At 30.5% G+C, this 27872-nt stretch overlaps 4 protein-coding genes across 4 annotated transcripts; 2 read left to right on the top strand and 2 right to left on the bottom strand.

Annotated features, from left to right (window-relative positions):
* The first annotated feature begins 68 nt into the window (after nt 1-68).
* Nucleotides 69-19088, top strand: LOC130895560 (uncharacterized). The gene is made up of 4 exons (XM_057802924.1): nt 69-2058; nt 11872-12054; nt 16994-17120; nt 17179-19088. Exons 1-4 carry the CDS (start codon nt 385-387, stop codon nt 17358-17360), a joined length of 2166 nt encoding a protein of 721 aa, XP_057658907.1. The 5' UTR covers nt 69-384; the 3' UTR covers nt 17361-19088.
* Nucleotides 19089-20681: 1593 nt separating this feature from the next.
* Nucleotides 20682-22978, bottom strand: LOC130895568 (recQ-mediated genome instability protein 1-like). Its single transcript, XM_057802940.1, has 4 exons — nt 22507-22978; nt 21905-22454; nt 20908-21226; nt 20682-20823 (listed from the first exon to the last, which is right to left on the bottom strand). Exons 1-4 carry the CDS (start codon nt 22952-22954, stop codon nt 20722-20724), a joined length of 1419 nt encoding a protein of 472 aa, XP_057658923.1. The 5' UTR covers nt 22955-22978; the 3' UTR covers nt 20682-20721.
* A 373-nt stretch (nt 22979-23351) lies between these two features.
* On the bottom strand, nt 23352-25511 carry LOC130895571 (BRISC and BRCA1-A complex member 2-like). The gene is made up of 5 exons (XM_057802944.1): nt 25237-25511; nt 24874-25187; nt 24643-24824; nt 24190-24587; nt 23352-23587 (listed from the first exon to the last, which is right to left on the bottom strand). The coding sequence occupies exons 1-5, from the start codon at nt 25331-25333 to the stop codon at nt 23400-23402; spliced, it is 1179 nt and encodes a 392-aa protein (XP_057658927.1). The 5' UTR covers nt 25334-25511; the 3' UTR covers nt 23352-23399.
* Nucleotides 25512-26055: 544 nt separating this feature from the next.
* On the top strand, nt 26056-27292 carry LOC130895575 (uncharacterized). Its single transcript, XM_057802948.1, has 4 exons — nt 26056-26250; nt 26395-26659; nt 26710-26835; nt 26889-27292. Exons 1-4 carry the CDS (start codon nt 26187-26189, stop codon nt 27226-27228), a joined length of 795 nt encoding a protein of 264 aa, XP_057658931.1. The 5' UTR covers nt 26056-26186; the 3' UTR covers nt 27229-27292.
* Nucleotides 27293-27872: the final 580 nt, after the last annotated feature.

Genomic DNA, 27872 nt, shown 5'->3' with positions numbered 1-27872 from the left:
ATACCATTTAATAATGGGTGATCCCTTCCTTTAGTTAATGATTGTTATATTAGATGGCGATAAAGTTTAATAAACGATCATAAATGTCATTACATCATTGTGTTTAGGTTACGTTCGTTTTTAATACATCTGAGGTATTTATTATGTATTTAATCTATGTAATCTAGTCACATTTTTGATATCAGCATCAGTTACATTCTGTGATAAATTAATGTGTGAAGTGTGTGCGTAGTTTTTTAAGTGAAAAAAGCGTCTGAATGTTTGGTGAAGGTTGAAAAAAAAATGTTTAGAACATAACATATGCATACATTCAACAATATGTAAAGTGATAGGAATCGAGTTCGTAATTAGTTCACGGTAAAAAAATAAAAAAAAAAAGCAAAAATGGAATGTGTATCGAGTGTTGACAATGTGCCACAATGGAAAAAAGATTTAATCGCTAGACTGAGAAATCAAAATAAATCATCCTCCGGCAACGTTAACAGAGACCATCACTCTACCCCCCATCACTCGTTGGCTCATCGAACGGTACTTCAACCTAACCTAACCTCCAAGAATGAATCAGTAGCTTCCAGTGGTTCGTCGAGTAATAATATACCCGAACAGTGTAATGTGAAAAAGAAAATGGTGCAAGAACGAGCTTGGGCTGATAAAAAGTCCGATAAATTCGAGGAAATGGTCGCAAATAATGGTTACCATAAAGAAAGTGATTCGGATTCGTCGGAGGAATTACATTATGGGCCCGGGATAGTGAACAAATTAAAAAATAAATATTTAAGTTTGGCTTTAAGAGAGAGTAATAGTAGACCGAGTATTTTACATATGCGGAAAGCTACTTCGTTGGAAAACCTCCTCGACGACGACGACGGAGGCGGCGATCAAGATTATAAGTCTCGATTTAACGGAATCGGAAATATATCAAATAAATATAAAAACAATTATAGACGTAACGAGATGAAACGAGCTAGATCAGTGGAAACAATTTCGCGTTTAGACAACCAAACAAATAACTCGATAACGAATCGTCAATCTTTACACGAAGAAACTTTTATCGCGGTTCAAAAGGAAGGAAATGACTATCCCAGTAAAAAAATACAAGATAACGTACAAGAGAATAAATTTAGTCATAGAATAAACAGACCCAAACGCCTATTACCGATAATGAACGAAAAAGAAAAGCCCCCCGTGGATTTCGTGAAACAAGCCAAGATGATTTTCGAAAAAAGACCGGAACAACGTACGAGGGCGCCTCCCCAAACAGGTGACGTAGCCGCCAAAGTGGACAGTTTCAATAATATAATAGTTAAAAAAAAAGTGGAAGCTAAAGTGAATAAAAAAACTCAAATAAAATCGGTTAAATATAATTTGTACGATAAAAAAGTGCCTAACAGTGATACAGGTTTGCTCAGTCCTATACCGGACGTCTCGAAAATCGTTCCGATCGAAACGGAACGTTGTAAATCGTTGACGAATCTATCGGAAACGCCCGATTTAATATTAACCTCTAGTCCTTTATCTTCTTTACCCAACGAAGAAAATATAATTCCTAAAAAACTTACGAGTCCTTTACTAAGTCCTAATAGAATAAAACCCGCAAGTCCTCTGATTAGTCCTAGTAGATTCAGTCCGAAATTAACGTACGAGGGTGCTTTCGATTTTACCAAAAAAGTGTCTTCGACTCCTATTAACGAAAACGTATCGGATATCAAAGTGCCGACTTCGCAACAATTAGAAATAGACGTTAACGGTTACGTGGATACGAGTTATTCGGATGTTAAAGTTTTGCAAACGAAAAAATCGCCGCCGTACGTCGAAAAAAAAATCGAAAAAGATTTAAACGCGACGGAAATTGAAAAAAATACGATTAATACGGCTAAAAACAAGTCTAGTGAGAGTGTCGAAGTGGTTAATAGGAACGTAGTACCCAAAAAGCAAACGAGACCTAAAGAACCGGTCTCGAATACGGCCGTTTTTAATTTTACGTCCAGTAAAAGGGACGTGCCCGATTATATATCCAATGATAAATCGCGTCTACCTGGTAAACCTGAACTACCCAAGGTTAGTACCTTTTATTTTTTTTTTTTAATGTTTTTATTTCAATATCCCATGAAATTTTCATAAAAACTCCAAATTACTAAACGCCAAACTGGCTAATAACGAAACAAAAACACAGAAACTACCAAAATCTCGACGAAATTCAAATTTTCTCTTAAATACTTTGTTCTATTTTCACAATTTTTGTGTTTAAATTTTTTTAGTTTTTATCTTCGGAATTAATAACTTGATTTTTTTATTATATACAGTAGTGAACAAAAACAATCGTTGTCGAACAAGAATATTTACGATTATTTATAAATCTTTAACTTTCCTTTTACAAATGATCCGATTATTTGAGGAAAATTAAATGGAAAGTAAAATTGTATGATCTACACTTACATAAATTCAAATAATTTGATATTAAATACAAAATGAACGCACCGAACCGAAATATTTGAAAAAAAATCCTAATTTTATGACATTTGACAATTTTCTTTTTCACATAAGTATTTAAACTCAATTATCTGTCATATTTTGACAGGTGACATTTGAAATACGGCGGAATCTAACTCCAGAACGATGATGTTGTAAATATATGTAAAGTCGTTTTTATCGAACCACCCTTGTATGTGAAAGAATGTTTCGATTACGTGAAACAAATTTCCATTCAAAAGAAAACCAAAATATCCTAAAAAACTTTCTATATTTATGACATTTGACAATTTTCTTTTTCACATAAGTATTAAAACTCAATTATCAGTCATATTCGCGTAGAATTTTGACAGGTGACATTTGAAATACGGCGGAATCTAACTCCAGAACGATGATGTTGTAAATATATGTGAAGTCGTTTTTATCGAACCACCCTCGTATGTGAAAGAATGTTTCGATTACGTGAAACAAATTTCCATTCAAAAGAAAACCAAAATATCCTAAAAAACTTTCTATATTTATGACATTTGACAATTTTCTTTTTGACATAAGTATTTAAACTCAATTATCTGTCATATTTTGACAGGTGACATTTGAAATACGGCGGAATCCAACTTCAGAACGATGATGTTGTAAATATATGTAAAGTCGTTTTTATCGAACCACCCTCGTAAGTGAAAGAATGTTTCGATTACGTGAAACAAATTTCCATTCAAAAGAAAACCAAAATATCCTAAAAAACTTTCTATATTTATGACATTTGACAATTTTCTTTTTGACATAAGTATTTAAACTCAATTATCTGTCATATTCGCGTAGAATTTTGACAGGTGACATTTGAAATACGGCGGAATCTAACTCCAGAACGATGATGTTGTAAATATATGTAAATTAGTTTTTATCGAACCACCCTCGTATGTGAAAGAATGTTTCGATTACGTGAAACAAATTTCCATTCAAAAGAAAACCAAAATATCCTAAAAAACTTTCTATATTTATGACATTTGACAATTTTCTTTTTGACATAAGTATTTAAACTCAATTATCTGTCATATTTTGACAGGTGACATTTGAAATACGGCGGAATCTAACTTCAGAACGATGATGTTGTAAATATATGTAAATTAGTTTTTATCGAACCACCCTCGTATGTGAAAGAATGTTTCGATTACGTGAAACAAATTTCCATTCAAAAGAAAACCAAAATATCCTAAAAAACTTTCTATATTTATGACATTTGACAATTTTCTTTTTGACATAAGTATTTAAACTCAATTATCTGTCATATTTTGACAGGTGACATTTGAAATACGGCGGAATCCAACTTCAGAACGATGATGTTGTAAATATATGTAAAGTCGTTTTTATCGAACCACCCTCGTAAGTAAAAGAATGTTTCGATTAGGTTAAACAAATTTCCATTCAAAAGAAAACCAAAATATCCTAAAAAACTTTCTATATTTATGACATTTGACAATTTTCTTTTTCACATAAGTATTTAAACTCAATTATCTGTCATATTCGCGTAGAATTTTGACAGGTGACATTTGAAATACGGCGGAATCTAACTCCAGAACGATGATGTTGTAAATATATGTAAATTAGTTTTTATCGAACCACCCTCGTATGTGAAAGAATGTTTCGATTACGTGAAACAAATTTCCATTCAAAAGAAAACCAAAATATCCTAAAAAACTTTCTATATTTATGACATTTGACAATTTTCTTTTTGACATAAGTATTTAAACTCAATTATCTGTCATATTTTGACAGGTGACATTTGAAATACGGCGGAATCTAACTTCAGAACGATGATGTTGTAAATATATGTAAATTAGTTTTTATCGAACCACCCTCGTATGTGAAAGAATGTTTCGATTACGTGAAACAAATTTCCATTCAAAAGAAAACCAAAATATCCTAAAAAACTTTCTATATTTATGACATTTGACAATTTTCTTTTTGACATAAGTATTTAAACTCAATTATCTGTCATATTTTGACAGGTGACATTTGAAATACGGCGGAATCCAACTTCAGAACGATGATGTTGTAAATATATGTAAAGTCGTTTTTATCGAACCACCCTCGTAAGTAAAAGAATGTTTCGATTAGGTTAAACAAATTTCCATTCAAAAGAAAACCAAAATATCCTAAAAAACTTTCTATATTTATGACATTTGACAATTTTCTTTTTCACATAAGTATTTAAACTCAATTATCTGTCATATTCGCGTAGAATTTTGACAGGTGACATTTGAAATACGGCGGAATCTAACTCCAGAACGATGATGTTGTAAATATATGTAAATTAGTTTTTATCGAACCACCCTCGTATGTGAAAGAATGTTTCGATTACGTGAAACAAATTTCCATTCAAAAGAAAACCAAAATATCCTAAAAAACTTTCTATATTTATGACATTTGACAATTTTCTTTTTGACATAAGTATTTAAACTCAATTATCTGTCATATTTTGACAGGTGACATTTGAAATACGGCGGAATCTAACTTCAGAACGATGATGTTGTAAATATATGTAAATTAGTTTTTATCGAACCACCCTCGTATGTGAAAGAATGTTTCGATTACGTGAAACAAATTTCCATTCAAAAGAAAACCAAAATATCCTAAAAAACTTTCTATATTTATGACATTTGACAATTTTCTTTTTGACATAAGTATTTAAACTCAATTATCTGTCATATTTTGACAGGTGACATTTGAAATACGGCGGAATCCAACTTCAGAACGATGATGTTGTAAATATATGTAAAGTCGTTTTTATCGAACCACCCTCGTAAGTAAAAGAATGTTTCGATTAGGTTAAACAAATTTCCATTCAAAAGAAAACCAAAATATCCTAAAAAACTTTCTATATTTATGACATTTGACAATTTTCTTTTTCACATAAGTATTTAAACTCAATTATCTGTCATATTCGCGTAGAATTTTGACAGGTGACATTTGAAATACGGCGGAATCTAACTTCAGAACGATGATGTTGTAAATATATGTAAAGTCGTTTTTATCGAACCACCCTCGTAAGTGAAAGAATATTTCGATTAGGTGAAACAAATTTCTATTCAAAAGAAAACCAAAATATCCTAAAAAACTTTCTATATTTATGACATTTGACAATTTTCTTTTTTACATAAGTATTTAAACTCAATTATCTGTCATATTTTGACAGGTGACATTTGAAATACGGCGGAATCTAACTCCAGAACGATGATGTTGTAAATATATGTAAAGTCGTTTTTATCGAACCACCCTCGTAAGTGAAAGAATGTTTCGATTACGTGAAACAAATTTCCATTCAAAAGAAAACCAAAATATCCTAAAAAACTTCTATATTTATGACATTTGACAATTTTCTTTTTCACACAAGTATTTAAACTCAATTATCTGTCATATTCGCGTAGAATTTTGACAGGTGACATTTGAAATACGGCGGAATCTAACTCCAGAACGATGATGTTGTAAATATATGTAAATTAGTTTTTATCGAACCACCCTCGTATGTGAAAGAATGTTTCGATTACGTGAAACAAATTTCCATTCAAAAGAAAACCAAAATATCCTAAAAAACTTTCTATATTTATGACATTTGACAATTTTCTTTTTGACATAAGTATTTAAACTCAATTATCTGTCATATTTTGACAGGTGACATTTGAAATACGGCGGAATCTAACTTCAGAACGATTATTTTGTAAATATATGTAAAGTCGTTTTTATCGAACCACCCTCGTAAGTGAAAGAATATTTCGATAACGTGAAACAAATTTCCATTCAAAAGAAAACCAAAATATCCTAAAAAACTTTCTATATTTATGACATTTGACAATTTTCTTTTTGACATAAGTATTTAAACTCAATTATCTGTCATATTTTGACAGGTGACATTTGAAATACGGCGGAATCCAACTTCAGAACGATGATGTTGTAAATATATGTAAAGTCGTTTTTATCGAACCACCCTCGTAAGTGAAAGAATGTTTCGATTACGTGAAACAAATTTCCATTCAAATGAAAACCAAAATATCCTAAAAAACTTCTATATTTATGACATTTGACAATTTTCTTTTTCACATAAGTATTTAAACTCAATTATCTGTCATATTCGCGTAGAATTTTGACAGGTGACATTTGAAATACGGCGGAATCTAACTCCAGAACGATTATGTTGTAAATATATGTAAAGTCGCTTTTATCGAACCACCCTCGTAAGTGAAAGAATGTTTCGATTACGTGAAACAAATTTCCATTCAAAAGAAAACCAAAATATCCTAAAAAACTTTCTATATTTATGACATTTGACAATTTTCTTTTTGACATAAGTATTTAAACTCAATTATCTGTCATATTCGCGTAGAATTTTGACAGGTGACATTTGAAATACGGCGGAATCTAACTTCAGAACGATGATGTTGTAAATATATGTAAAGTCGTTTTTATCGAACCACCCTCGTAAGTGAAAGAATATTTCGATAACGTGAAACAAATTTCCATTCAAATGAAAACCAAAATATCCTAAAAAACTTTCTATATTTATGACATTTCACAATTTTCTTTTTGACATAAGTATTTAAACTCAATTATCTGTCATATTCGCGTAGAATTTTGACAGGTGACATTTGAAATACGGCGGAATCTAACATCGTAATTATTTTGTTGTCGATTTATATAAATTAGTTTTTATCGAACCACCCTCGTATGTGAAAGAATGTTTCGATTACATTAAACAAATTTCCATTTAAATGAAAACCAAAATATTCTAAAAACTTTCTACTTTTATGACATTTGACAATCTTCTTTTTTACACGAATATTAAAACTCAATTTATCTGTCATATTCGGTGACATTTGAAATACGGCGGAACTGTGTTATTCAGAATGAAATATAGATTTTGGATACGAAATTTTTAAATTTCATATTTTGTAATATATTTCTTTCAATTTTTCTTTTTAATATTATATGATCTTAAAGCCAAAATTACATTTAAACACATTTCGTCTTTATCTGATAGTATAAAATCTACATTCCACGCAGTAAATCAGAGACGGCTTCTGCCCAATTGTTAACAACAGTAAAATTTTAAAAATAAAACATACCCGATAAACCTAGCTGAGATTTACAAGTATTATACCGAAGGTATACAATTTACAGTATTTGCAAAAATATACGAGGTGCGCAAAGAAAATAGTTAATTGTTTTATTGAAAATCACGATTTTCTTTAGTCGTATTTTTGTTTTTACCACAGTTTCATCCAATTTTGTATCTATTTTTACAATTTTTGTCGATTTTTCGATGTTTTTCCATCTATATTTATTTTTTTACCCATAAAATTAAATTACGTTCGGATGATGATGATTATAAAAAATGTAAAACTTCAGTTTTACCGATTTTCTATAAATATGAATAATTTATAACATCGACGTTTAAAATGTTACAAAAATTAGAAAATACTCAACTTTCTCTGTTACTTATAAAACAAAATGGAAAAAAAATCGAAAATTCATGGATATTCATCAGTGAAATTTCAAGTTTCTTTCGATATCTTAAATCACCACCTGGCTACCTTTCTTCTCAAAAATAATTCACAAGGCTATCGAGTTTTAAATTTTTATCTATTGCACATAGTTTTTCTTATAAATGACTCACTGTACTAGTAATTCTACGTAACATAATTAAATTAATAAATACTACAATTATACAACGAAAACCATTAATTTTTTTATTGGAAAACAATATTGATTTCGATTTTAGGAAGTTTTATATACTAATTTCATACTTACATACCCTCAACTACATAAAACTAAATAAATATATTGTATATAACAACTAATTATATAAATTATATGAAGTATTATATTATCTAATTTTATAACCTAGCTTTTCTCTTAGTGTTGAGCGATATATTAATCACCGTTATTAAATCACCGTGATCGAAAATTTACACTGTAGTTGTTAGGCTAAAATCACGTTTTTATAAAATTCTGCTATTTAGATGATACCGGTGATATTTATATGTCATTAAATCGAATGAATTTGTAAGGCTAGTGACTAACGGTAAATCGATACGGAACTAATTACTGTGTGTAAATGTCCCATGCGCACAGAAGGTAAAATAACCGTTTGTTTTTTATATAAATAAAAAAAAATTATGTATTATTATTTTTTTAAAGTGATTAACGTGTAAGGGAAAATTTTTGCTACATAACTACATGTATACGAGGTGGTTACATAAGATAAAAAACAACTAATGTAAATACGTCAAAATTAACCCTCCGATTTTAATCAAATTTTCATCAAAGCTTGTTTTTTATTAGAAAAGATAATTCTTTGAAGTATTTTTATCGATTAAGCTTCGTTCGCCCCCTCCCCCACTCCTTTTTAAAACTATAACAAATCTACTAAATATCTCCGAAAATATTAGTTTTAGAAAAAAAAGTATTAAACAAAAAATGAAGCTTTTAAAAAGCTGTACAAAAAAGGATAAATACATTTTTTTCGTAAACTTATTATTTTGACTGTTATAACCTAAAATATCATACCAGGAATCGATTTGACTAACCTAACCTAATTTCCTCAAAGTGTACACTATAACTACACCAATATTCACAATTACAGTGTCTGTGAAGATGATAATTAGGTTATAGAAACGCGTGCGTGTACATTTTGAGGTTAGATTAGTCGTCTCGACTTCTGTAGATATATTTTGAGTCATAACAGCCGAAAAAATAGGTTTACGTAAAAAACGAATATAAACTTTTTTGTAGAGCTTTATATGAGCTTCAATTTTTGTTTAAAACATTTTTCTCTAAAATCAATATTTTTCGAGATATTTAAAAATGAAATTTTCGTTAATATAAAAATTAACCCTCCGATTTTAATCAAATTTTCATCAAAGTTTGTTTTTTATTAGAAAAGATAATTCTTTGAAGTATTTTTATCGATTAAGCTTCGTTCGCCTCCCCCCCCCCACACTCCTTTTTAAAACTATAACAAATTTACTAAATATCTCCGAAAATATTAGTTTTAGAAAAAAAAGTATTAAACAAAAAATGAAGCTTTTAAAAAGCTGTACAAAAAAGGATAAATACATTTTTTTCGTAAACCTATTATTTTGACTGTTATAACCTAAAATATCATACCAAGAATCGATTTGACTAACCTAACCTAATTTCCTCAAAGTGTACACTATAACTACACCAATATTCACAATTACAGTGTCTGTGAAGATGATAATTAGGTTATAGAAACGCGTGCGTGTACATTTTGAGGTTAGATTAGTCATTTCGACTTCTGTAGATATATTTTGAGTCATAACAGCCGAAAAAATAGGTTTACGTAAAAAACGAATATAAACTTTTTTGTAGAGCTTTATATGAGCTTCAATTTTTGTTTAAAACATTTTTCTCTAAAATCAATATTTTTCGAGATATTTAAAAATTAAATTTTCGTTAGTATAAAAATTTATCTTATCTTTATTGCTGTCAGTCAGGTATTCCGTCATTGAAATTTATGTTACCTTCTATAAAATTCGACGATACGACTACTATTTTCCATTAAGATTAGTATAATCTAAGTCTAAAGGGATTTAGATATCAAAAAAATATTTTTTTTTTCAAAAGATAACTTTAGGTAGCATTTTTTTTAATACCTGTATGTACGACGATAGACGAAACTGTTTTTTAGGGGTAACTGACCCTGTAGAACCTGGTGAACCGGTTCAACCCCAAAAATGGCCGACGGTCTGTCCGAAGCAGCGCAATCAACGACTAAATCTACAACCCCGGACTTGCAGAGGAACAAATCCTATATCAGGTTCAATTCCAATGAACCTTCCTCGCCAAATATGTTCAAAAAAACAATAAACCATCAAACGTCGACTGGTAAATAATAACAAACAAGAATTGTACCTGAAAATGGACACGCGCCAAGAAACTGACCCCTCAATGGTGTTCGGGTCCAACAAGAGCTCAGAGACAGACTTAAGGCGCTTAAATTTGAGTCCCAAATTAACCCCAGCCATTAATAGTGAATTTGTAAACGTGGAGAACCGGCTCCAATGAATACGAAAGTCCCTTCCATCTGCAGGCGAAGTTTTTTGGAATAATTCAAGTTTAAATTGGTACCTCATGCCCCCTATTAGCCAGATTCATTCCTCTTGGATTATTTTCTGTTCCCAAACTTAAAATAATAGCTGGGGGGTCAAAGATTTTCCAACAATTAACAGTCGATGGCTATTTTGAAGAACTCGACGTAAAATAAACATTTTTTTTCAAAAATTTTTGTTTTTTCTTTGTCGGACCAGGTACTTCTATGACCATAAACGAAGTTAGTTCAAAAAATTTTTGGATAGCAACGTTATTTTTTTCTGGAGCTATTTTTACAGTTTTTTTTTTAACTATAAATTTATTTTACTAAATTATATTTGTATGAACATGAGTTACGTGACAGATTTATACAATAATAAACGTTAAAATGTCGTACGTGACCTTATTTCTCTACGGTCTACGATCCTTTTCAGTTAAAAATTCATCAAACGACCTCGACCGGGATATTGACCGCAAATTTTTAAATATTCCATCGTTACAATAATATTTTTAACGCCCAATACATTATAATACGAACGAGAATTGTTTTACGTCAAATTTTAAGCCAATACGTCCAATCCTTCCGACGTTTCGTATATAGTTTATCTATACTTTCAAATGATTCACTGATTCTGAAAAATAAATGTAGTGGGACGTCCTGTATGTCTACAATCTAGATACAGACTAGATATCGTATAAATATAGGCGACGCACCCTGTATATTTTGCTATAACTATTAAACCCTTTATATGAACCGATGAATTTTTTATTTTAATTTTAATGGCGGCGGAAAGAAGAAGAAAAAACTCGTTTTAAAACTAAATTGAATCGACTACTACTGGTTTCAGTTTTTTTTTACCTGAAAATCTCAAAACCAGATTCGAACTCAATGCCGATTAGACATTCTCGTCAAGGACATCATCTCCGACAAGATTCTTTTCAAAAGCGAGGCTACTTTGAGTAAATGTGATAATTCACTCACAAAAACTCGATAAAATTATACAGTACGTTTATAACTACTTTCGGGACATCCTGTATAATAAATATAATACCGTAATTTATGTTAATTTAATTATTATGAAAAAATTCTGAAAATGTTTCCATTATTCCAACTAGACATCGTATAAATAAATCTGATTAACCCTGTATATTATTATAATGTTTTTTTTTATTACTTAATCGATATATTTACTCGTTTAGTCACGAAAAAAAATTTTTTTAATCGTCTCGTTTCGAAAATTTTTATTATTGTTATTTGGGACACCCTGTATATTAACAATTATAAATTTGTTTCAGCCCGGTGAAGGGGGTATCATCTTTATACCGGGTGCGACGATCCTGGAATCTTTCACGGACGAAGACGAAGAAATTTTACGATCTTTGGAAGGTCCTCCTAGTCCTTGTGACGTAACATTCATTAACGACAATATCCTTATAGATGGAAAATCTAGTATGTGTCAGAAATCGAAAAGGTCGAAGGTAAGTTTTAATCGTATTTATTTATCTATTAATTTGTGTTTTGACTCATCCTGTATTAGTATTTTTTGAATTACGTTTTAAATAATTAATATTTTACGTAATCGTTTTTTTTTACCACGTCGCGTCTGTTCGGTTTTCATTATTATTTCATACAATACTTTCTTCTTCTTTTTCTATCAGTCGCAATAAATTTGAATCGGTCTGTTGCTCGAACGTCGTACATCCACTGATGTTCCGAACTAGAAAGTTTGTTAAATATTGTACGAATTGAAATATTGAATGATTCATTTCAATGATAAACTCGGAAATAAATTAATTTTTTTCATTATTAATTTACGAGTTTTAATTGGAGCCAATTAGATATTGATATACTCTCTCCAAAATTCAAGTTTCCTAAAATTAAAAATACGTCGACAAATGTATTAACGTATATGTATTTATTCATAATATAGTGTGAGTCAATGCTATTTATGAATTTCTATTCCCTCTCTTTAATTTGTGGATAAAAATTTGGTTTTAACTCACTTATAGAAATAAAACTTCTGAATGTGTCAAAATAAAATGCTCCTTTATACAGTGCGAGTCAATACTAGTAGAACGTTTTCACTTATATTTCGACTTGTAGAAAATAAATTTGATTCTAGTTTCAAAAAAAAAGTGGAAAGTTTAATTTTTTTAGTTATTTTGACCAATAATACAGTGTGAATCATTAATAAATATCGGTTTTTATTGTATTTTGATATGTAGAACATATATTTGATCCTAATTGTTTTATTTGTGACGAAAATTGGAAAAAATAAATTTTTTAATGTTTTAAGATGGATTTTATCATTTAGCTTCATTATACAGTGTGAGTCAATACTAGTAGAACGTTTTTACTTATATTTTGACTTGTAGAAAATAAATTCGATTCTAGTTTGAAGAAAATTGAAAAAAAAGTAGAAAGTTTAATGTTTTTCGTTATTTTGATTGATAATACAGTGCGAATCAATAATAAATATCAGTTTTTATTGTATTCTGAATTGGAGAACATATATTTGATACTATTTTTTTTGTTTTTATGTAATAAGACATCCGGTATTTGTAATAATTTTGATAATAGACTAAAAAACTGAGTACATAATTTAAAACTGGTAATTTTTTCCTTCTTCTTTTTTTTTTGTACATATGGTTATGTATAGGAAAAAGGGTATTACGTTTCTTATTGATGTCTTTCGTGGAAGTTTGTTTTCTGTAAAAAAATTTTTAAACGATATGCTTTTCCCATGGGATTATGTTTCGTAATTGTGCATTTCGAATACGAACACATACATCATTAATTTTATCGGAAATAATGCAAATTATAGGACATAATTATTACGGATTTATTTTAAAATTTATGTATGTCAAATTAATTTAATAATATACGGGACGAAAATAATACCAGACTTATTTTTTCGGTCTTTTTTGTCGATATTGATACCAGCAACCACTCTCCGATAACTTATGTACTGGAACTTGGACGCCGTCTCCGAGAATTTTCCGGTGTAATACATGGAAACGAAACGAAAATAATATCAGATGGCTTTTTTCGGTCTTCTTTCTCGTTTTTGACACCAGCAACCACTCCCACATAACTGATGTACTCAAACTTGGACGTCTTCTCCACGAGTTTTCCTGTACAATTCGTGAAACGAAAAGAAAATGAAATCACATTGGTTTTTATGGTCTTTTTTCTCGATTTTGATACCAGCAACCACTCTCAGATAACTGATGTACTGGAACTTGGACGTCTTCTCCAAGAATTTTCCGACAAAATTCGTTAAAACGAAACAAAAATAATATAAAACGAATTTTTGCGTTCTATTTTCTCGTTTTTGACACCAGCAACCACTCTCAGATAACTCAAGCATTGGAACTTGGACGTCTTCTCCAAGAATTTTCCTGCACAATTCGTGAAACAAAAGGAAAATGATATCACATTGGTTTTTATGGTTTTTTTTTCTCGATTTTGATACCAGCAACCACTCTCAGATAACTGATGTACTGGAACTTGGACGTCTTCTCCAAGAATTTTCCGACAATATTCGTAAAAACGAAACAAAAATAATATAAAACGAATTTTTCCGTTCTATTTTCTCGTTTTTGACACCAGCAACCACTCCCACATAACTGATGTACTAGAACTTGGACGTCTTCTCCACGAGTTTTCCTGCACAATTCTTGAAACGAAAGGAAAATGATATCACATTGGTCTTTATGGTCTTTTTTCTCGTTTTTGATACCAGCAATCACTCCCAGATAACTGATGTACTGGAACTTGGACGTCTTCTCCAAGAATTTTCCGACAAAATTCGTAAAAACGAAACAAAAATAATATAAAACGAATTTTTCCGTTCTATTTCCTCGTTTTTGACACCAGCAACCACTCTCAGATAACTAAAGCATTGGAACTTGGACGTCTTCTCCAAGAATTTTCCTGCACAATTCGTGAAACAAAAGGAAAATGATATCACATTGGTTTTTATGGTTTTTTTTCTCGATTTTGATACCAGCAACCACTCTCAGATAACTGATGTACTGGAACTTGGACGTCTTCTCGAAGAATTTTCCGACAAAATTCGTAAAAACGAAACAAAAATAATATAAAACGAATTTTTCCGTTCTATTTTCTCGTTTTTGACACCAGCAACCACTCCCACATAACTGATGTACTAGAACTTGGACGTCTTCTCCACGAGTTTTCCTGCACAATTCTTGAAACGAAAGGAAAATGATATCACATTGGTTTTTATGGTCTTTTTTCTCGTTTTTGATACCAGCAATCACTCCCAGATAACTGATGTACTGGAACTTGGACGTCTTCTCCAAGAATTTTCCGACAAAATTCGTAAAAACGAAACAAAAATAATATAAAACGAATTTTTCCGTTCTATTTCCTCGTTTTTGACACCAGCAACCACTCTCAGATAACTCAAGCATTGGAACTTGGACGTCTTCTCCAAGAATTTTCCTGCACAATTCGTGAAACAAAAGGAAAATGATATCACATTGGTTTTTATGGTTTTTTTTTCTCGATTTTGATACCAGCAACCACTCTCAGATAACTGATGTACTGGAACTTGGACGTCTTCTCGAAGAATTTTCCGACAAAATTCGTAAAAACGAAACAAAAATAATATAAAACGAATTTTTCCGTTCTATTTCGTCGTTTTTGACACCAGCAACCACTCTCAGATAACTCAAGCATTGGAACTTGGACGTCTTCTCCAAGAATTTTCCTGCACAATTCGTGAAACAAAAGGAAAATGATATCACATTGGTTTTTATAGTTTTTTTTCTCGATTTTGATACCAGCAACCACTCTCAGATAACTGATGTACTGGAACTTGGACGTCTTCTCCACGAGTTTTCCTGTACAATTCGTGAAACAAAAGGAAAATGATATCACATTGGTTTTTATGGTTTTTTTTTCTCGATTTTGATACCAGCAACCACTCTCAGATAACTGATGTACTGGAACTTGGACGTCTTCTCGAAGAATTTTCCGACAAAATTCGTAAAAACGAAACAAAAATAATATAAAACGAATTTTTCCGTTCTATTTCCTCGTTTTTGACACCAGCAACCACTCTCAGATAACTCAAGCATTGGAACTTGGACGTCTTCTCCAAGAATTTTCCTGCACAATTCGTGAAACAAAAGGAAAATGATATCACATTGGTTTTTATAGTTTTTTTTCTCGATTTTGATACCAGCAACCACTCTCAGATAACTGATGTACTGGAACTTGGACGTCTTCTCCACGAGTTTTCCTGTACAATTCGTGAAACAAAAGGAAAATGATATCACATTGGTTTTTATGGTTTTTTTTTCTCGATTTTGATACCAGCAACCACTCTCAGATAACTGATGTACTGGAACTTGGACGTCTTCTCGAAGAATTTTCCGACAAAATTCGTAAAAACGAAACAAAAATAATATAAAACGAATTTTTCCGTTCTATTTCCTCGTTTTTGACACCAGCAACCACTCTCAGATAACTCAAGCATTGGAACTTGGACGTCTTCTCCAAGAATTTTCCTGCACAATTCGTGAAACAAAAGGAAAATGATATCACATTGGTTTTTATAGTTTTTTTTCTCGATTTTGATACCAGCAACCACTCTCAGATAACTGATGTACTGGAACTTGGACGTCTTCTCCAAGAGTTTTCCTGCACAATTCGTCAAAACAAAATAAAAATAATATCAGACGGATGTTTCCGGTATTTTTTCTCGATTTTGGTACCAGCAACCACTCTCAGATAACTCAAGCATCGGAACTTGGACGCCATCTCCAAGAAATTTCCGACACACTTCGTAAAAACGAAACGAATAAATAAAAATAATATTTTCCTTGAATTATCATATTGCTTATACGGGGTAAGGTGTGACGTCGGTTAATTATATTTTTAAAACACGTACGTTTCTACGATTTCAAGTCGAGAACGTAACTAGGCTAAAAGATAATTAACCATACCTAATATTTAATCAAGGTCATTATTAATTTCACTTCAATTTTGTTTATTTTTACAAAAAAAAGTGCCGTATCAAACGTTGTTGTTCCGAATGAATTGAGAATTGGGTCAGAGGTTCGTTCTTAAAAAAAAAACGTATCTCGCTTAAACAAATTTATAAATCAATAAACGATTTTGATAGCAAAAAAGTTTATTTAGATAATTTATTCATTTCTACCCCACTAGAAATCACAAAAATGGCTTTTTTGATATCGATAGTTTTTTTTTCGCCCTGTATATACATACGATATACCCCACCTTTTTAACATACCCTGTATTCCGATTGAGTTGAGTATCTCAAGTCTGCGGTTCGCTCGAATTGGTAGACTTCGACGTTTCATTGCCACAATCCCACAACAAAAAGACTTCGTCTCGTTTTATAATAAAATATTATTTTTCCAGATGAAAATATCGTTCGTAGAGGCAGGTCCGGATATCTACGAATATCCTTCCGAAACGTCGTTAATGGTGGACGAGAATCCGGTAGTATCCCCCGCCCAAGTAGGACATTCCATTCCTAATCTAAGCGGTAATTCGTTCGATATCCAAAAAAATTTATTTAGTTTAAATGAAATTTTCGATTGCAGGTTCTTCTCTTGCCACGTATACGCCGAAAAGTAGTACGGAAAGTTTTCAACCGGGCGTTACGAGAAGTACCCCGGTTCCATCGGTTAAGCCCGTCGAAACGGCAAGCGACGAACCGAATTTCGAACTCGACGAAGTCGATAAACCGTTCAGCTCGGGTAATACCACAGACATACTATTCTGAAAAAATTCCAACAGGTATTTGAAACTATCACATATTTTTTTTTTTTTTTGAGATATTTACAATTGTAATTTTTTATATTTTATATATATTTTTACTCCTTTATATTCCATATTTTTCACAAGTTTAGGGGAGTAAGTATTTGTTGTAGTGTATTTAAAATAGTCGGGGGAGAATCAGATTCCGTTAGACCCTGTTTGGTTTATTTATAGTTGTAAATCACATACAATTTATCGCACGCACCCTGTATCTATAATAATTATTTTTCATTGATTTACAAATGGTAAAACGGTGGTTTTCTAGTAGAAATTAATCTGAGATTACGTTAAAATCGTATTATAATTTAGTTCCTCGGAGATTGCCAGTAGGTTTATAAGGAATATTTTATTGAAAGAAAAAAATTTGTTTGTAAGTTAAAATGAAATTTTTTTTTCAATTGCTAGGGTCGAATAACAAATATAGTGCGCACTATGAGATATTATGTGATTACCTTCTGGAAGACTTGAATTTGTTTTGGATACACTTATCCCGTTGACTGCGCCAATTTTACATTTTTTTTTTTTTTTCAAAAAAATAGCATTCAAATATATATTTTTCTTATTAAAATTGCAAATCGAAATTTACTTAATTGAATGTTTTATTGGTAAATATTTTGATAAAACTGGTTTTTATTCATAATTTTCTTTTGGTAGCCTCAATTTTTTCAACGATATACTTATCCCACTGACTGCGCCAATTTTATTGTTTTTTCTCTAAAATCGTATTGAAATAAATAATTGTAGCCTTAAATTTATTTTCGATTAACTTATCCCACTGACTGCGCCAGTTTTAATGTTTTTTTTTCACTAAAATTATATTGATCTAAACATTTTTTAGTTAAAATGTCGTAAAAGTTGATTAAAAATTATTTTCTAAAATATTAAGTTTCCAAAAACTTAATGCTTTTAAAAAAAATTACTTAATTGACTTTTTTATTTGAAAATCCTGGTAGAAACTTTTTATAAAACAGGTTTTTAATCATAATTTTCTTTTGGTTGCCTCAATTTTTTCAACGATATACTTATCCCACTGACTGCGCCAATTTTATTGTTTTTTCTCTAAAATCGTATTGAAATAAATAATTTTTTCGTTAAAATGTCGAAAAAAACTAATGTTTTTAAGGAAAGGTAACTTAATTGACTGTTTTATTTGAAATCCAACTCAATTATATGTTTTTTTTTCAAATACTTACTAGTAACTCTTCAATAAACAATTTTTTGATTCATTCACAATGAAAATTTGATGAAAGACCAAATTTATCCTATTGACTGCGCCAGTTGGTGAATTGTAAATAGATAAACGGTTGCAACTGCACTATATTAATTAATTATTTCATAATCAGAATCTCGTTGAACAACTAATTAAAAAAAAGTTTATTTTCAAGTTTGTACTATATTGTTGTGGATAAAAAAATTAAATTTGATTCTCCCCGTAGATGTAATGATCGATATCGCGAACTGCTTTAATATTTTAATAGGTAATTTTATCAATATTTAGATGGTAAGTGAAATAATTGTACTGATATAAATGTATATTTTTTTTCTTCCATTTTTACTGTTATTTGTAATAAAAAGTTTTTTTTTATTTATAATCTGTGATTTTGAAAATTTGTGAGGACCAATATGTCTACTGTTGCTTCTTTTAATGTAGCTTACTGCTTATGTTTGATCCAATTATACACATTATACACTATCTGTGTTTTTTTATTTATTTAAACATCGATCTCCCCCTGTAGCATAGTGAAAATGGGAGTTTAAAAGGAAGTAGATCCGAGGTAACCGAATAATTGAAAAGCTGGGGATTAAAAAAATGGTTTTTCCAAATTTATATTCCATATTTTTTAGTAGAAATATTTTTGAAATGTACTTATTAATTGTTGGAATACGATAAATTTCCAAATTTGAGTGATTTTAAAGCAATTCGGAATCAAAAAACCCAAAATTGACACTATGGAGAAACAAAATGATGCTTATCACAACTATATATTTTGTACTCTTAAAATTAGTTCAAAATAAGTGAATTTTTTTTTAAATGTGTACATTAATTGTGGGAATATGATAAATTTTCTAACTTGAGTGTTTTTAAAGCCATTTGGAGTCAAAAAACCCAAAATTGACACTATGGGGAAACAAAATGATGCTTATCACAATTATATATTTTGTAAATTAGTTCAAAATAAGTGAATTTTTTTTTGAAATGTGTATATTAATTGTGAGAATACAACAAATTTCCAAATTTGAGTGATTTTAAAGCAATTTGTAGTCAAAAAAATCAAAATTGACATTATGGGGATTCAAAATGATGCTTATCACAATTATATATTTCATACTCTAACAATTAATCAAAAATAAGTAAAAATCCTTTAAGAAAGTGTTTAACGTTTTTTGGAATACGATTTGAGTGTTTTTGAAGCTATTTGGGACGAAAACTTGAGTATTTAAAGTTGTAAGGATTGATTTTAGACATTTTGTTTTTATTTTTAAGCTAAAACTCTAATAATGAAGCAAACTCCCATTTTTTAAAGGAAAAAGCACAACACAACATTATTTGAATTCTGTAAAACACTTAAAACACAGTTAATTCTTCACACACAAAAACACTATAAAACAACACATCATAATTATTGGAATAAAAACACTTGAACATCAAACAAAACTTTTTCGGTTATTCTTCTTTAACCTATAACTTGTACTCTACCTATATAAGTATACATATTAATCTAGAAACATTCCAGGATTCATAATATCAACCTAGAGCGAATTAAAGCTGATACAATCAATAGTTTTTAGCCTTTTTACTTGTAGGAATCAACAAATTACTGATTCTAAAATAGATAAATGAATTGCATTAACTTTTTTTACTAGTTTGAAGCTATGAGCTGTCAAAAAACGAGGTTAGAAGAATTCGGTTGTTCTTCTTTACCTTATAAATCGTTCTCTACCTATAAAAGTACGCAGATTGTTTTGGAAACGTCTCAAGTTTCATTAAAAAAACTTTTTTGTCTGTAAAGCGAACTAAACCTGATAGAATCATTCTTTTTGGATCTTTTTTTGTATTAATCAACATATTACTGATTTTAGAATCGATTTATGAGTTGCATTAACTATTTTCACTAGTTTGAAGGAGTGAGCTGTTAAAAAATGAGGTTAGAAAAATTTAGGTATTCCTCTTTACCATTTAGCCTGTCCTCTGCCTATATAAAGTATACAATGCTGTTATGAAAAAAATATATTGAAAGAAATTTTCAATTTATTAACCCAGGGTTATCGAAATAATACACAAAAAACAGTGAAACAATTTATTTTTCTCTGATTATAAGGACGTATCACAGTATTTTTAGTAGAATCGGAAAATTTTCATTGGATTTAATAGACACTTCAAGTACGTTATCCAATTCAGTTAAACGGTTCTTTAATCTCTCTAATGCCTAAAAAAGCAACTTTTATTCAAGATTTATCACATTTTCAACCGCACTTGGCCATTACTCTCTCAAACTACTCAGCCGACTTACCTGTAAAGCTTTGGACTTGGCTTCCGAGTTACCTTTCCCCCATTCATCCTTCAACTGCATAAACTCTTCGGCCGTATACCCGTTCAATTCGGAAACGACACTACCGTGGAATTTAACAGGTATAGACCCAGTAGAATCTTCCACTTCGACCACCAAATGAAAATCGTCGTCTAACACGCACATTTTTTCTTTTACTTCTTTAAATTTCCCTCTAATTTTGAATTTTCCATTAGATATATTTGACATGGTTTTCAAAAGCTTCTCTATCGACCATATTACGGGAAGAGAAGGCTTTGGAGTGTTGGGGATGTTCTGTTTACTACAAAAAACATTACATTTCGAGTATTGGTATGAAATTAACCGAAAAACATCAAAAAATTGAAATTTGATATATTCAGTTCATTCTAATTAGAAAATTTTATGTGTGGTTAGACCACGTATATTATATGAAGTTATAATACTAATTTATGGAAAATATTGTAATTATTATAATTAAAATGAATTAAATTCAATCAAATCATCACAAGATTAATCAAAGTACACAACAAATTTGAAATTCGTTATAGTCAGTTCATCTTAATTGGAGCACCTTGTTTGATGTTTATCTGGTAAGTTTTCCACGTTTACCTGAACTTTTTAGACCATCCTCGTATATTATATGACGTTATAGTGCTAATTAAAAAAAATGTATTTTAAGTCATTAAATAACAAAACAAAATTATATTCAATTCATCTTAATTTGAAAACCTTGTTTGCTTGGTAACTTTTCCACTTTCTGTTTAACCCAAGCTTTTCAATCAATCCTTGTATATTATACGATGATATAAAAACGTATGTACGCATTTATTGATAATAATACCAAATATCGTGCAAATACTGCATTATCAATTTACAAAAAATGTAATGTCATTATAACATTTAAAACAACCCTCGTATATTAGGTGACGCTGAATTACCGAATAGACAAATAAAATGTAATAAACCAATTATTACTCACCTTGTTTTTATGAGTTCAATTGAGTTTTCTTCTTCAGCACTATCAGATATACTGATGACCCCTGTAGAATTGTTTCTAAAACTTATATTGCTAGTTGTCGGTATGGGGGGATTGGGGATATCAATATTTTCAAAATCTAGATCGGTATCATCGAACATATCCGGAGTTTTTTTTCTATTCGATTCGGATTGTTCCAATTCTCTTTCAACTTCGATGAGCATTTCGATTTCTTCATCTATTTTAAAATCATCCTCAAAATCGTCCAGATTTTCATTGTTCACTTTCGGGGTACTACTAGCAAAATTCACTACATTCGATCGATTTGTCGTTGCATCTCCTGTTTCATTGGCGTTATCAATTAAAAGACTTTCTTGAATTATTGTGGGTTTAGGATTTAAGGGTTGATTTAAAAATTTCGCTAAGACGTTTTCTGTAGCGTTTGAAATGAGCAGACTGTCTACTTCGCCCCCTAGTACCTTAACTTGTTGCTCTTCCAGCAATAATCGACCTCTTCTTATTTGTATGGGCCCCATTAATCTTATTTTGATACCTTATTTTAAAACACTAAATATCGTCTTATTTTAGTATTATTTATGACTTACCTGGTGAAAGATTTATATTTAAACACTTTATAGGTTTGTATTCCATCGCTTCTACGTCTTGTACCCCATCTGTTAAGGTTAATTGTAAAACTCTTTTCGTATTTTCGAATTCCTGTTCGTGATTTTTTGGAATACTGCTTCTAATTCTTTGCAATTGCCAAAATTTCGGTTTGGAAATATCGACTATTTGCATTAATTGAAGCGTGTAATTTTCTGGTAATAAGAATTTTTCTTTAGACGATAAATTCGGTGGAAGACACGGTACTTCTAAATCTCTTAAATCTAGTAATAACCATTGTTCGAAAACGTTAACTTGTAATTGATTTATACTGTAATTTGGTGGTAAATTTTCCTCTTTACACCAATTTATGCAACTTTCTAACCATATACGAGAAAGATGCACTTGATGCGATTTAAAAAAAATTTCTAAATTTGTAACTTCATCCATTTCATTTTGTTTAACAAAGTGGTAGAAGGTTAAAGTTTGACATTTCTTCTTCTTTTATATGGTATCAATAGAAAATAAGTGTATCATAGCCAACCATATGAATATTTTTATAAAATGATATTATAGTTTTACTAAACGAGGAGATTCAATGGAAAACAAAAAAAAATGGTTATATAATAGCGTTAAGCAATAATAAATGAAATACTAAACTTTTCATACGAAAAGTTTATGTTACATTTACGGAAATAGAAAAGAATAATAGTGAAAAGGTTGACTTATATGGTAATAAAAAAGAAGAATAGTATATAAGTTATTAATGTCACGTTTATAATAGTAAAAAAGAAGAAAATTGAACAGTAGTGCAAGATGCTTCAAACTGGATGTCAAAATAAAACAATTTTTAGATACGTATCACTTTTATTCTTAAAAAAATATATATACAAAATTAATGTTTGTGATTTTGAAAATCTTGTATGACGTCTTGCAGATATTCCAACAAATATTCTATATTAACTTCTGGTTTGAATTCGGGATTATACGGGTAGGTATCAAGAAGTTTACTACAAGATTTAGCTTCGGAACAATATATTGAAGATAACGACACTGAAGGTTTCTCTAAGGGAAATTTAGTCCCTAAAAACGTATTTAAATAGTGAAAAACGCGTTAATACATCAATTGATAAGGTTATAAATATAAGTAAACCTTTCTCATTGTTAAAATTCATTCTTTTTACATAGCTGTATAATACAGAAAGAACCCTATAACTTAACCTAGCTTTCCGAACTTTGACTTTGACAGTACTTCTGAATGAAATGTAAGTGTAAATTTTTAGATGCACCCTTAATTAAATATAATTTTTATTACTTTATTTAACTATTTCTCACAAATGTGAGAAATGGAAAATGATAACAAAACATGTGAAAAATGATAAATGACAAGTGAAAAATGACAATTGACAAGAAAACATTAAAATAATTACAAATAAGCAGAGACCTAAAAATCAAAACTATTCACCACAAATGACATACATGGGACAGATGACAAATGACATACAGGTGACAGATGACAAAAGACATACAACGTATGAAAGATGACAAATGACATACAACGTATGAAAGATGACAAATGACAAACATTTGAAGTTTGACGTATGACATAGAGCATATGACATAAAATCCTTTATTGATCATAAACGACACAGAACTGAAATAAAAGACATTTTATTATTACTTACCGATAGTAATTGTTACCAAACAATTATAATCATCGACGTTTTGTAGAAACGCCGCCTTAGAAAAATACTGACTATCATATTCAATAATATTTTCGAAACAAACCGCCGCCAGGTGCGTTATGTAGATTTTTTTCATTTTGTGGTGATCTACAATTTGTTCCAAATGACTTTCCAGCGTCTTGGATACGCGAGATACGAGTTCGGTCAGCGTACCATCTTTTGGAACGTCAGCAAATGATAGTTTGAAGTTTCCTATAACTTGTTCAAGTCTCGGAGAAAGTTGAATGGAATAATTTGATCTGGAACCGTCCAATTTCGATACGGATACTTTCAAATGAGCGAAATCGTCGCCTTGATTATACAGAGTGTGTTCGGAAAGGTTATTCCCTTTGTAAATACTGGAAAAGAAGAATATTTAAAAGGAAATTCGCGATTAGAAAATAAAAACCTCACATTGGTTGAACGTATTCGGGTAAAGACGAACAATCGACGTTTATACGTATCAAAAAATGTATTGAGCCCCCGTCGACGATAACTTCGATATTTTCTTCATCGATACCATTTTTATCATCGATAAGAACTTTGTATTCGTCGGAATAACGAGAATAAATATTTTCTAAATGCAATTTTCGTACCTGAAAAACCGATCGCTGAACCCGCGGGATTAGTAACTTATTTACATACCTGATGTTGTTTGTATAAACAAAGAAATTCACTTAAAACTTGAGAAAGGGCGTTGGGATTTTTCAAATTCCAATTTTTCCAACTGGGAACGTTGTCGGTGATCGTGTCGATATCGAAATAACTCAGAAATTCGTCGTCGTTGAAATCGAAATCTGGCGCGAAGTCAAAATTTTCGGGGTCAAATATTATTTCCCATTTTAAATTTTTTCCGGCGTAAGGAACGTTTAATATAAAATGAAAATTATCTAAAGCGTCTCTATTATTAGATCTGATACTATTAATCGTTATATCTGTTAAATCGATAGAACGGAAACCTATGAATAAAATTGTTAATATTGTAAAGTATTAGAGGTTATTACTTACTTATTTTACTCCTTAAACATAATTCCTCTACGGTTTTTCGAAGACAAATAGGAAAGTTACTCAATATATGATCGTTATTACTAAATATTTCAACCATTTTTTTACTACAAATAAAAATATTTTTTACAAGATATGATATAAAAAATTATAAATACACTACAGGTCTTCTTCTTTTTTTATTATTCTAGTGACTATGCTCGTGTTACTAAAGAGGTTTGTTCCAACCTGCTAATCTAAACCGTTCTTGGAACGGTTATTGGTAGCATTTAAATGATATTTTCTGCGCTATCTCTACCTATGCACAGTTTTTGTAACATTACTTGCTACCAACAGGTTTTTTCCAGCCATTAGACGATTCTACGCAATAGAGATTACGTGTTCCAGTTATAAGAACTATTCCGTTTTGTGTTCCAGCTGACTATCATTTAAACGCTTTCAATAACTAATCCAAAAACGGTCCAGATTAGCGTTGGAACAAACCTAACAAAATATCGAAAAGACCGTCCCGGAAACGGTTCACAAACGATACCTATGTCGGCTGAAACAGCCGTTAACTACCCGACTGGAACCTATTGCCATTCTAATCTGCTGAATATATAATTTCTATATTGAAAATTTGTGCCAATTTTAGAAAAAAAACAGCCTCTAATTTAAGGTAGAGCTATCTTTGATCCACTGTGTGTGATGGGTTAAACGAGATAAGGAAGGTGGAAAGAGTACGATAGAATATTTTTGTATCTAATTGTAATATAGTATCACTTTATCTATGGTTGGAACGAACCTTATACCACAAAACTTACTTTAGTTCTGCGGTCTACACTGTTTTAGTGTGACATATAGCATCGTGTTGGCCCTGAGTAGGTAAAAGTGGACACTGAGAGTTAAAGAGCAATTTTAGAGCTGGGAATTTAAAATAATCGAGAATTTAAAAGTAGATATTATTCTCTAAAATGGATAATATCTACGATAATGATTCGATGGAAGGAACAAGTTCCAATGTAATTTATATAACAGGTACGAAATTTACTTATAGCGTCTTATTTGGCACCATTTATACCATTTAAAATCCCAAATATCTGTTAAAGTGTTCAGTAGAGTGTTGAAAAACATTGTTATTTTATGAACCCAGTGGTGTATAAACAGAACCCATTTTTCTAGAGGAGTTTAGAGTCGAATGGAATCATGAGGCGACGAAGGAGTTGTTGAAAGTTTACGACGAAAAATATGATATGCTGGATTCGGGAATTATAACAACGCAGAAAAAATTATGGGAACTAGTAGCCAAAGATATGAATAAGAAGGATTTTTTTTACACGGGAGCACAGTGTGAAAATAAATGGAAAACATTAAAACGAAATTATAAGAATAAATTATTAAAAATGGATAAGACTGGTTCTTGTAAACGACAGTGTCCTTTTGAAAGGTAATTATAGTTTTTTAATAATTAGAGTGTAAATAATACATTAATTTCAGGGAAATAGTGGAAATTTTGAGTAAAAGACCGCATGAAAGTATGTTTAATAGATCTTATAATTATTCGAAACATTTTTCTAAAGTTAAAGATGAATCGTCGGATGAGGCAACTAAAGAATCTCCCAGGTAAGTTCGATATATTTCAAATAAAATTTTCATATCCGATAATCAAAATTTAGTAATCACCCGAAGCAGGATATCAAAGAAGAAACTTTCGTCGACGAATTGATTCAGAATCCCGATTACGTCATTGAAGAAACTGCGACGTCTTCCCAAGTTGCCGAGGAGTTAGCGGAACTGCGGAAATCCGTCATGAAGCAAAATAAAATCAATGCCGAACTCGTGAGACAGTCCAACGAGTTCCAATACAAGATTGTGCAGCACTTGGACGCAGCTACGCAAAGGGAATGTCAGAATTTGGAATTGAAGGAAACTCGAATGGAACAACAGAACGAAATCATAAAGCAGATGAAGATACAGAATAATTTGTTGCAGAAATTGTTGGAGAAGATGGGATGAAATGTTTTATTGATCGTTTGTTGTTAATTGACTGATTTTAATAAATTAAAATGTTATTGATAAAGAGTTTTTTCATTTACGAACATTTTTTTTTCCTTGGAGTTTATCTAATTTGAAAAATATTAGTTGAATAAATAAATAGATGACTTCTCATTTTTACGAAATTTTCTTCCCTTTTATTCTTAAAACTAATTAATTTCATGGAATTTCCAATTTTTTTTAGTTAAACAAACCTTAGAATTCATTTTTTCAAATTCTGCTTTTACGAGGGGAAATATACTTCAAAATCTCTAATATACAGGGAGCAGTCAATTGGAAAACGAAAATAAAAGTGATAAATTAATTTTCCTACTTACCTCGTATATATTTGAAAAATTAAGATTCTAATTAATTTGTGTGACGAATAAAACAACTGAATTTTTTTATTTAAACCTAGAAAATCTTCAAAATCTCCAATGTACAGGGAATGGTCAATTGAAAAACGTAAAAACAATGATGAATCAACTTTTTGAACTTACCTCGTATAAATTTTGGTAAAAATCAATCATATTCAGTATATTCGGGAAAGTTGAACACACTTTTTATATATGGAACAAGAAAATCTTCAAAACGTTTAATATACAGGGAACGACCAATTAAAATCA

Source organism: Diorhabda carinulata, chromosome 6, assembly GCF_026250575.1.
Source record: "Diorhabda carinulata isolate Delta chromosome 6, icDioCari1.1, whole genome shotgun sequence".
NCBI classification, from domain to species: Eukaryota; Metazoa; Arthropoda; class Insecta; order Coleoptera; family Chrysomelidae; genus Diorhabda; species Diorhabda carinulata.
This window is presented reverse-complemented; position numbering and strand designations above follow the sequence as displayed.